We start from the raw sequence: 12,445 nt of genomic DNA on the forward strand, positions 1-12,445 counted from the left end.
GCCCTGTCAGGAGACCCCGAAGTGGGAGCCAGGATATGGTGGAAGAACACCACCAGAAGAAAGTAAATACCAAAAAGTTCCTTGTAAGGAGAGAGAGAGAGAGAAAGAAGAGGGGGATGGAGGGAGGGAAACCAGGACTGCAACAGTGAATACACTCAAACATCTACATTTATGGTAAGTGTACATACCTGTACTATGTTCTTCGTGTTTCACTGTTGCAGTTATCACATTTGTGTTGATTCCCAAAGCTGAGGGTGGAGGCAGTCAAGGAGACTAGAGGCTGGCTAGGATGCCCTGCAAGACTGCAGTGGCAAAGCCTGCCCTGGATTTGGAGAGGATAGGCAGGTGGTAATGCTTGGTGAAGGTGTGAACAGATGTCCAGGTGGCAGCCTCCAGGATGTTCCTGGTGGGGACTCTTCTGAGGAAAGCTGCAGAGGTGGTGGCTGCTCTGGTAGAGTGAGTCCTGACCCCCTTACGGGGAGGTTTTCCGTGTTGCTTGTAACAGAAATGGATACAGTGTGCTATCCATTTGGAAATGGTTTGTTTGGAAATGGCTTTCCCCTCTGCCCCTGCAGCAAAGTTGAACAGTAATTGATCAGACTTTCTGAATGATTTAGTCCTGTCTAGATAGAATCTGAGCTGTCTGTGCACATCTAGAGTATGCAGGATCCTTTCCCCCTTATTTTGTGGGTTACAGAAAAAGGTGGGCAAATGAATGGCTTGGTTGAGAGCCACAGTGGACACACCTTTGGGCATGAAGGATGGGTTATTCCTGAGGGGTACCCTGTCAGCATGTTAGATGATGAAGGGCTCTACAGCCATGAGTGTTTGTAGCTTGGAGACTCTTCTGGCTGAAGTGATGGCCAGAAGAAAAGCTGTCTTCCAGGAGAGAAAATTTTAACTCTGCTGAAGATGTTGGTTCAAAGGGGGGCAGAGTGAGCTTTTCCAACACAAAGTTTAGGTCCCAAGCTAGGGTAGGTGCTCTTCTGGGTGGCCTCAAGTTGCTAGCCCCTCTTAGGAACTGTTTGATCAGTGGGTGTGAGAAAAGGGGGTGCTCAGTGTGGAAATGAGCAGAGATAGCAGATGCATGAATTTTAATAGAGGAAAAGGAGAGACCACTGTGTAGCAGGTCAACTAAGTAATCCAGGAAGAGAGGTTGGGAGGGCTGTGCCGTATCGGCTCTCTTAGCCTGAATCTAGGTGCAGAACCTTTTCCATTTGTCAGCATAAGACTCTCTAGTGCTAGGGCATCTAGCCTCACGTATAACATCTAGAACTTGTTTACGGAGGTTGGCAGACTGAACAATGGTCAGGGAATAAGCCAGGCTGCCAAACTGAGGGTCTGCAATTCAGGATGCATGAATTCTCCTTCCCTCTGGTCTGGGTCAGTTGGGTTGGGGGTCTGAGTGAGATGCCATGGTAGCAGTGGGGAGAGGCTGCACCGCAGTGTGCACCTGTGCTGGCGAGGCCAGTCTGGAGGAATCAGAATTGTACTTGTTTTTTCCTCCCTTATTTTTAGCAGTACCCTGGTGATGAGAGGTAGTGGGGGAAATGCATAGAGCGAGAGACTGACCCAGGGAAAGGATAGAGCATCCACTTTCCAAGCCATGCAGTGATGCTCCCTGGTGCAGAACTTTCTGAGCTGATGGTTGGTGTGGGAGGCAAAGAGGTCAACCTTCGGGGTGCCCCATTTCTGAGTTATTAGGGTGAAGGTTCGTTGGTTTAGCTGCCACTCATGTGGGTCCAGAAGATTTCTGCTTAAGTGGTCTGCCAGAGAGTTTAGACAGCCTGGCAGGAATTGTGCCAGCAGGTGGAGTTGCATGGCAGAGGCTGTGTGCCATAGGGTCATGGCCAGCCTGCACAGGGGGTAGGAGTGCGTCCCTCCCTACTTGTTGATATACCACATCACAGTGGTGTTGTCTGTTTTGATCAGGAGAGTCCCTGGGGAGAGAAGGGGCCTAAAGGATGTCAATGCGTGCTGGATAGCTAACATCTCTCTTTGGTTGATGTGCAGATGGATTTGCTGTGGGCTCCATTGGCCCAGTATGCAGCTGCCGTCCAGGTGTGCACCCCAGGCATAGTCTGTTGCATCTGTGGTGAGGGTCTGGGCGGCGGGGGGTGGTGAGAAAGGTAGTCCCTTGTTGTGGGAGCATGCTGCTGCCCACCAAAGAAAATCTTTCCTTAGGCAAGGTATCATTGGTATAAGAGTTTCCAGGTCTTGACAGTGTTGACACCAAAGGCTTTTTAGGTTCCATTGTAGTTTCCTCATATGCAGTCTGGCATATGCAATGAGTAGAATGCAAGATGCCATGAACCCCAGAGCTTGGAGGATTTTCCTTGCAGATAACTGGGGTCTGGTGGCTAGTTTAGAGAAGTAGGCTGTCAGGCAAGTTTACTTTTCTGGTGTAAGGAATGCCATCTGGGATGCTGTGTCCAGGCATGCTCCTGGGAATATAATCCTTTGGGTGGGTACTAGCTTGGATTTCTATTCAATGACAGTGTACCCTAGGGAAGTTAGTAGGGACTTTACAAAGGCCAGGTGCATGAGCAACTTTTCTTGACTGCCTGAATTAGGCAGTCATCTAAGTATGGGTAAATTTGGATATTCCTTTGTCTGCAAAAGGCAATGGCGGGAGCCAGAAATTTTGTGAAAACTCTGGGAGCAGTAGATAATCCAAAGGGAAATGCAGAGAACTGAAAGTGCAGAGATCCTGCCCAGAAATGTAGATATTTCCTGCATGATTCCCTGATAGGAATGTGGAGGTAAGGCCTCTTTTAGGTCTAGGGTGGCTAGCCAAACATTCTTGGAGATCATGGGTGGCAGTTGCTGGACGGTGAGCATTTTGAATTTTGGTATCACCAGGAAGGTGTTTAGAATGGATAGATCGAGGATGGGGCAACAGGTGCCTTCTTCTCTGGGTACCAGAAAAAGTCTGGAGTAGAAACCTTGGCCTATCTGTTTTTCGGGAATGTGCTCTATTGTCCTCACAGAGAGCGGAGAAAGAACTTGCTTTTTTGCCTCTGCTCACTGGTTTGGAGGTAGATCTGGGCACCCTTTTTGGGGTTGGAAGTGTGTGGAAAGAAAATCTGTATCCCTGGGACACTATGTTGAGGGCCCAGTGGTCGCTGGTAATGGTGGCTCAGGTGCTTGCGTGGAAGGAGAGTTTTCCTCCTAGGGGCAAGTGCAGGTGGGCAGAGGGAGGGGGTGGGGGAGGAGAGTCATTGTGAGTTCTTACCATGAGGGGGTGGCTTTGAACTCCCTCGTTTTGGAGTGGAGGAACTCCACTGCTTTGATCTCTGCAATCCCTGTGGCTGCTGTCTGGGGGGGGGGGGGGTCTGCTTCCCCAGGGTCTGAGTTGAACTGACCTGGTGGAGGCAGGAAAGGATCAGTGCTTGGAGGGGCAATGCCTGCTGAACCTGGGTGGTTGGACCTGCAGGAAATCCTTAACTGCCTGCATAGATTTAGCTTTTTCTTCCATCTTTTTTAAGACCTCCTCTGCCTTGGAGCCAAACAAGTTGTCTTTGTGCAAGGGTGCATCCAATAATTTAGATTTGACATGGTCTGACAAGGGCTGTTCCCTTACGCCAAGCATGGCTTCTAAGGTCTGAACCGGTGACTGCTGCCCTGCAAGAAGCTTCTAGAGATTCAAATCGACAGTGTAAGGTGTGCTTAGTTACTTGACTTGCAGAATGCATTAACTCTTGTAACTCTCTAGATTCTGCACAAGCAGGAAAGGAAGACACTTTTTGTTTGAGGAGTTCCATGGTATGTTGCTGAAATTGTAGCATATGGAACTGACAATTTAGTACTCTGATAGCAAGAGTAGCAGAGGTGTATACTTTTTTACCCCATCTGTCTAGTGCTCAGGAATCCCTATCTGAGGGGGTGGGATTCTTAGCAGAGGTTGCTTTAATTCCTTTAGGCCCTTGAGAAATTAACCCAGGGTCAGCAGTAGAAATTTGTGCGAGTCAGGGACTCTGTAATACCTGTCAGGTTTTCTGGGAGCAGGAGGGAGGGTGTCAGGAGTCAAACTGGATTCCAGGAAAACATCGTCCACAACATCCAGGACTGGGGGAATGGCTCTCTGTGCTGTGGAAGGTCTAAGAATTCTTTGAGTCTCTTTTTAGACTGAGGGTAGTCCTGACATTCCCATTGGAAATGTTCCCTTAAGGTATGAAGGGCTTCCCCAAAGGAAAATTCCTTGGGTGGAGAGGCTGAAGGAATAGATTCCTCTGCATCAGAATCCTCATAAGCAGAGAGGGGTTGCATGTCTTCATACTCAATGCATCAGAGTCATCAGACTCCTGTTCAGATAAAACTACTATGAACAGATTTTTGTTTCTTTTGGAAAGGGTAGCTTGGCTTCCCCTGATCAGCATGATAAGGTCTTCCGCCATTTTAAGCATTTGAGATTGAGACAAGGAAGCAGGTGCCTGAGATTGGGTCATCGGTTTCTTGGGTGTGGATTGTACCCTGGACCTTAGAAACTCAGTAGTTTTTGAAAGAACAGCAGATGCAAAAGTCATCGGTTTGTGTAGAGAATTGGAAGTGCAAAGTACTTCTTCGGAAGCCAGTGCCTGCTCAGTGGCTCCAGACCCATCCAAGGTAGAGACGACTGCAGGATCAATAGTCGAAGAGTTTTGCGGCATACCGGACTCCGAAAAGGTCTTGGTAGCGGCTTGCGAATCAACAGAAGCGGGCATCAGGGGCAGCGAAAACGCCTCACTGAGGACCAGAGAACTGACGACTAGCTTAATGGAAGCATCATCAGTAGGTTTGGACCTGTGCTGTCCATCTCGGTCTTTATCCTTATATGTTTTTTGGGAAGATATGCTGTCGGATGGCTTACCGAAGTCGTAACGGAATTTGAGGACTGTAAGCGAAAATATCTAGCTAAAATAGGGGCCCGACGATGCACAGTTCTGGCATTAAACACAGCACAAAAGCAACAGTGAAGGACATCAGGGTCTGGGCCTAAGCAAGTGACGTAGTAAGAATGAAAGTCTCGGTGTGATATTTGGTTTTCACAGGCAAGACAATTGTTAACTTTTTCTGAGATCTGTTAGAGCAAGGAAAAATGATCCCCAACGGGGTACTTAGCTATATAAGACTTCAGCTTCAATTTGGAAGATGAAACTCAGGTAGCGGCCCTCTGGCACTCGTGCGAACTGCTTCTGGCTCCCCGGCAAGAAAGACTGATGTAATGGTGTCAGCTGCCTTACTTTATACAACTGACTACCTGACGTTAGTCCTGAAGCAACAGCAACAGACGCAGAAATACTAAGCTTCTGGTATTCAGGCTGGCCGAGCACTAACCTGGCAGGGATAATCCTAAATGTGATGACTGCAACAGTGAAACAAGAAGAACATCTGGCTAGAGAAAAAGGGATAATTATCCTAACTCAGCTTTCCCCTCAGTGTACTGTATGCAGGCTTTACCAAGCACTTACAATGCTCTCAAAGTTTGTTCAAACTTACTGGCTATTTATGCTTAAAGGAGAACAGAAATGTCACTTATCCCCTTTACAATATCAATTACAGGAAAAACAAAACTGAGTTTACAATAATGCATAGATATTCTACATCACCACCAGGCTGAATGGAAGAGGGCAACTGATAGCTACAAAACCACTGGATAAAGTGAGGCATTCAGGAATTGTAAGGCTTTACCACTCATGTAAGGATTGCCTGCAAACAGATAAAAATAATGATGGGCTGTATCAACAAGCTGATAAAATATAGAAACAGCCACACTGTGGTGTACGGCAAACACATGCTTACCATAAAGGAAGCTTAGGTGCAAGGATCAGATGCAGGAAAAAATCTAACATGTGGAAACAGCTTTAAGCGAATGTACTGCAGTAAGGCAGGAAATAACATAGGTTCAACATTAACCATTAGTAGATGACTGAAAGAAAAAAATCACATCACAACCAAATACACACGTGTCAATATTCATTGCTACTAATGGCAGTATATGCATGGTTAGTTTCCTTATGACCCAAGTGCCAAACTTTCTCACACATATAATAGAAAAGCAACTTTTATGAACCTCTACCTTCTCATATAGAATATTGCTCACCGTTTTCATTCATTCACCAATTTACTAAACCTCTTGTCCTGGATAATAGCTGTGGTGCTAGTTAGGTTATGCATGGCAGACCAGACTTCCCTATGTCAAGTGACTCTCCCTCTTATTCTGTGGAATCCTCAGGCATTTCCAGAAAAGCTGAAATGCAATCCCTCACCCACACTTTAGTTCTGTCCCAGGGGCTTCATTCTGCTAAGCTCTTGCTTCACCATACTTGGGTACAAGCACCAGCAATACTAATGTAACTGCCAGTATCTGCCACTCAATCCACATTGTATATTGACTTATAAACAAGACTCCATGACACAAACTCTTCTATCCTGAATTTGTAGCTGCTCCTCTCTCTCTCTCTGACCTAAAATCTTCTCTATTCTGGGAAAGAAAAATGACCACTGATTTGGAGGTTCTGATCATCATACTAACTACTTCACACTCAAATAATCTCTCCAATGCATACTAGAGGTTACAGTTACTAGAGATGAATAATAAAAGACATCATCATCTGCAAACATAACTGCCATCCTCAACATCATGGATACCCTCAAGATCTAGGCCAGGTCTTGATACGTCTAGGATAGGACAAACAAAAGGGGAAACAAGGCATGCCTCAGGTGGAGTCATATCCCAATCTTGAATTTATTCCAACTCTAAGAATGTGGGCACAAGACTCATGTCTCAAATATAAGGACAGAATGGCATGCAGCATTGGCCTTGGGACCATTTACTGCTACAACACATTCTTGGTTGTGATAACATGATTCTCAAAGTATAAAAAATGTGTAAGCATTACTGAAACTTCCATGACCCTTGCAAAAAATATATGCAAAAACGGAACTGATCCACTGTCCCATGGCCAAGACAGTCATATTACTCCTCTAGAATCACAGGCAATAATGATGGGATGAGGCTGAGAAGCATGATGATCTCTAACTGGAATGCACCCTATCCCACTTTGCCAGTCCAAAAAAGCATAGTTCCTGCCTTCTAAACACTAGAAAGATGGGTTAATGTCCATCATCTTCAGTTCTCTAGCCATATCTTACCTCTACCGCCTTGCCACATAACTAAAATTGTGACAGTAATCTTACATACTGAAACAGGACTAATTAAGCCTCCAGTTTCTTGCATTGCCTCCACACAGGAGACCTGTTCACCAGATTCACAAGTTCCTCATTTTTCCTTCCACCTCTTAACAATGTAACTCAATTCAAGATCAGAATTTCTGCACCTGTGCATTACTGTCTCACTCTCAAATCATTTTTTTTCCCCTGCCAGAACCTCTCTGAACCCATCATGGTCTTGCCCAACTCCTTCAACACCTAGCCTTTACTTTGAGAGCTACCACATTCAACTGCCTTACTGAATTGTCGGTACCTACCGATTAAATCTGAAGACACTGCTGCTAGCATTGCACACAAGTCTGCTTTCTTTAACATGATGCATTTTTGGAATGCCAACATGCACCAGTTTCACAGCATTACTGCTATAACAAGCAACAACATTTTATCATAGCTCCTTGCCATTGTCTGAACTAGTCAATTTGTAAACATGGCCTATTCAGACTCCACATACCCAACCATGCCAGATACATGAAAGAAACTTTACAGGAGGTGGAAGCTGAACTAGTCCATTACAGTAGCATCACCTGAGTAGATCCATGATTCCTTCATTTAAAGTTTGGGTTTTCTGGCTCTATTCAGCAGCTGCACCAGCCATTAACTCAACTCACCACCAAGTGATGATCAGCTAACAGCTCAGAACTTATCTTGACCTACATGTCTAGAACCTATGGTCTTAGCGCTGATGACAGGACTGCAAAGTCAATCTTTGACCTCTGGTCTACTGAGTTCAGCTACCAATTATACTTAAGGTCTTCCTTGTGCTCATATATAATACTTAACGTGGTGCTTGTTACTGGCAATTCAAAAGTTCAGAAATCCAAAAATAATTTACCACTCTGATTTAGATAAGGATTAAGCCATTCCACCAAATCACAACTATCTCCCTCATTTCCTACATAAGCACCAAAGTATCCACCTAGAATTACAGAAATTGAGGATCCCAGTCTCCAACAAGGTGAACAGCTGTTAGATGCATATATGCAGAGTTTTCCTTCCTCTGACTTGTAGTAGTTGCTCTGACAGTTCCAAATGAATAGCGCACAGACAGGGTCTTAACAGTATCCCCAAACCACATTGCATCTTCTTTAGAGGGTCAACTCCAGAGAAGGAAAGAGACCATCCAAGTTTGAGAAATATGATTCCAAAGCCAAGCTACTTGTAGGGATAACAGATCAATCTCATACACAAACTCCAGCTCCTTACTCAGTAAAATGACACACTGTGCCCCAAAGAACAGTTTTATTGTCAATGCATGGTCCATCTATCTTGTTTATGCATGCCACTTGACTGACAACCGTATTGGTGGCAAATGCAAATGATGGTTCCATGCAGTGTTTTATGGCCTTGTAGGTTATAAGGCCACCAAGCATTCACCAGTAACCCTAGTCCTGTATCATATTATCCCTCTTCTGGTTGAGAATTTAGGTTCTTTAAGATGAACCACAGAGTACTGTGGATCACTGCTCGTCTGGTACCTACTCTTAAAACAATGTGACAATGGTGACAAAATAAAGAAAATAAAGCTAAAGACAACATAGTTGTAATAACATCAGTTTACAAAAACATCTCCACCAGAATATGGCTATTTCTTACACTAACTTTGAGGTATTTCAGATGAACACAAATTACAAACTTACACAATGCATGAACAGAAAATGAGGTAATTGAGACCTTTACACAAAGGTAAGGAAACAATTGCCACAAAATGTTTGTCAAGAAAGAAATCTGTATTACTACTGCTTAGCATCAGTGGAAAAGTATCAACTTCAAACATTTCTGGGAACTTAACGCTGCTTATCTTAGGTCACTCAGTCCCCCTCTCCCATCCATCTTCTGGAATCCCCCATGTTCTGACTCTAATTTCTCCATCTTTCTCTACATCATCTTCAAATATCAGCTTTCATTAGTTTTGGTAACTTCCTGCACGTTTGTAAGTTTACATTCTTCAGTGCAACTTACCTCAGTAATTCTAATCCCTAACCTTTGCTTATATACCACCCATCTTCTCTGCAACTACTTTAAGTTGCTTACATCTAGGTACTTTACAAGCCCTTATTTCTGATTTAACTATACAGTTATGTTAATTTACCTCTGCTGATTTAATTGCCATTCCCTTTCATTAAATATAGGCATGTTTCTATGTATATTATGGGTTCCTATTATTTCCTCGAAGAGATGTTCTATCCAACGCCTCTTCATTGAACCTGAAACCGCAAAATTTGAAAACATCGAACGTCCACGTAAGCGATTTCTTATGTGGAGGTTTGATATTTTGAAAGTTTGCGGTTTTAGGGTCGATGAAGAGGCATTCAATGGAACGTCTCTTCGAGGAAATGATATAGATGTTATATTACAATACTTTGCCGTGACCCCCCAATGCATTTCTCACCTCTCTCATGGCCTGGGTAACTCCCTGTACAAATTCAGCAAATAAACAAATGTGCAATAAATTATCATAAAATGAAGAAAATTATTGCCATATGGAAGATTCAGGAGTTTGGCAGTTGGATGTAATACTGTCAGAATCCATGGGGGTATGCGTTCCCCTGATGTCTGTCTATACTGTCATGACAAGTAATAGAGTGGAAGCCTTGTCCACAGTTATGACTAGAACATACCTCTCAAATGTCCAGATTTTTGCCTCACACTTTGGCCTGCTACTCATAAAATTTGTAGTTTTTTGTCAAACCAATGGGGACTGAAGTCACTAAATAATGATACACATTTGAGTTACTGACTTCATATCCTTCAGAAAATGCATACTAACATGAAACTCATTATTCTAGCAGTTTTCTACATTTATAACAATCTGTCCCCATGTTTTGGCCTTTGTTAACTCCCTTACCCCCCCATTATTTTTGGCTTTGTCCAGATACCTTGCAGTAAGAGGTTGATGGGTATGCCATGGAGGGCAGAAACAAGGAGTAGGAGCTGGGGTCAAGATTACACAATCAGCAAAAAATAAAAGGAAAAAAATATCTAAGCACTGTGTCTAATTACCAAGTACTTTTTTGAGGATGTAGTCATTATCATCATCTGTTATGTTTCATTTTAACAAAAAAAGAGAATGGACTAATTAGTTTAACAAGACAATGCAAATGTCTACCTATTTTATTACTACAGAATTTGATAGCTTTCGGTGTGGAAGTGAACAGCACATACATCACACCCATTCTTCCATGGTGGCAAACTATTCTAGTATAAAACCCCAAAATGATAAATAGTCTTACTGAACATACTCCTTTTTAACAAGGATTTTTTTAATAGGTCAATCCACTGTTGTCTCCTTACAAAATGTGCTGCAAGGAAAACCAGGAAGAGAGGAAAAACACTTTCTCAAATTAAAATGCGTTAGATCAGACCTGATACGAAAGAGCAAATTAAAACTGACAGTTCATGCCTGTAAATTCATCAAAACATGAAAATATTTAATGCAGCCAATGTAGATAATAAAATTAATCATCACCCTTTTCTTCTTCTGTATTATTTAATGCCGCAATGCATTGCAATTGCTGCAAATTATCTTAGAAGTTCACATCTAGTTATTCTGGTTTATTTTATTTTTTTTTTAATTTAAATACAAAACTACTAATGACTATAAACAGTTCAGCAGGTAAAGTCTTGCTCTCTGTGAGAATCAAGTTATTTGGCCTGGCAAAGTGATATTCTCATGTTGGAAAATTTATGAACACACAGTTGGCAGCTGAATACTACAAATTAGAGTGACCCAGTGCCACTGCTGTCTATTCAAGAGTAAGTAAAAGCAAACTGTGTTTGGGGCAGAAAAAAGCAACATTTTCTAACAGTTTCAAGTACTTTGATTTTGCGCTTTGTTAGCCCCCGCAAGTCAGATGGCTCAGTGTAGGTTTGGAAAATCTTTTCTAAAAATAAATTCAGTTTCTTTTTCCCTCTTGTCTCTTGTTTATCATGCTAACCCCTTCTTTTGAGGGTCAGAATGGAGTCCACTCTCTGTCATGTGGGGGTAATGCAAGGGTCAGTGAGAATCTGCTGAGGTTTGTTCCAATTTCTGCAGTCGACGTCGACGCAGTTCTGCTGTACTGGGTTCATCTTCTGCAGAGTTGGTTTCCATGTCTTCAGAGGTAATAGTATGTGCATTTGGTTCTGTGAGTTCTTCAGAATCAGGGATACTTTCAGCTGGAAAAAAATGGAAACATTTTAATTGTTCTGATTTGATTTATGAAATTTTTACTGAGTTCAGAATGAGAAGGAGTGGAACAGCCAACAGCAAGGAACAAATCTAAATTTCTCAAAACATTATGACAAATCTTTATACCGGAATGACTCCGTGTGTGTAACATGTTTTATCAATAAAATCAACATTACAAAAGCTCTTACTGTTTACACATGAATGAAACTGCCTTTGTTTGTGATCTATTATCAATGCCTTTGTTTGTGATCTATTATCAATAAGCTCACCATAAAAAATCTCTTATGAAGCTCATCTCCTGCAATAAAATTATGATACAAGTTGACATTATAGTAAAAATATTATTTTATACCAGGTTGCAGCACTTTTTTACTACATAATAATTAAATTCCAACAGCAGAGAATTTTTTCAGTACACTTTACACCTCACTGTAGTGTTGTAAAGGTGAACAATTCCCAATGCAAAAACCCTTCCAGAGGTGCTTTCCTCCAGTGTTAATAAAATTTCAAATCCTACACATATACTTGAACTTTAACTCAGCTGAAAATTATTAGTAAGGTTCAACATGCATAATCTTCAAGTTTTTACTACTAGAAATAAGACACTGGTGCAAAATGGAGCACCAACATTACAGCACACATTAATTTTCTAACTTAGGCGTCAATTGGTCAGTATTCTCCATTTTCTTCATCTATGTAACTGTTTATGTGCTAAGTGGAGCTTTGGATAACTCTTGTAACTTTAAATAATCTTTAAGACAATGTAACCCTTTTTCTTTCTGAATATTCTTCAAATTTTCTCAGTAGTCACAAAAGATTGTTCACAGTCCTTTACAGTTCAGTTTAGCAATACTCTGCTACCTACTTATCCTACTTATACTACTTAAAACAAACACACTGACACACCTCTTGTAAGCTACACAGCTAGAAAAGTACACTTGTGTAAGTAAGCTTACCATATAGTTGTTATTCGAATGATCACTGTTGTAGAAGCCTTAATTATATGGATTATACCCTGCCTTAAAAAAACAGCCGACCAGCTTCTTGGGCACCTTCCATGCATCC

The 12,445-nt window shown here is 42.3% G+C and overlaps 1 protein-coding gene across 3 annotated transcripts in view; it reads right to left on the bottom strand.

Moving 5' to 3' along the window:
* Positions 1-10,438: 10,438 nt before the first annotated feature.
* The window catches only part of SYVN1 (synoviolin 1), a 1,102,750-nt gene continuing 1,100,743 nt past the window's right edge, over positions 10,439-12,445 (bottom strand). For all 3 annotated transcript variants that reach the window (XM_044075840.1, XM_044075842.1, XM_044075841.1), the window contains exon 16: positions 10,439-11,367. In XM_044075840.1, coding sequence (XP_043931775.1) covers positions 11,207-11,367 — 161 coding nt within the window. In that variant the 3' untranslated portion in view covers positions 10,439-11,206. The remainder of the gene's footprint in view (positions 11,368-12,445) is intronic.

Source organism: Protopterus annectens, chromosome 6.part1, assembly GCF_019279795.1.
Source record: "Protopterus annectens isolate FY-2018-M chromosome 6.part1, PAN1.0, whole genome shotgun sequence".
NCBI lineage: Eukaryota > Metazoa > Chordata > Ceratodontiformes > Protopteridae > Protopterus > Protopterus annectens.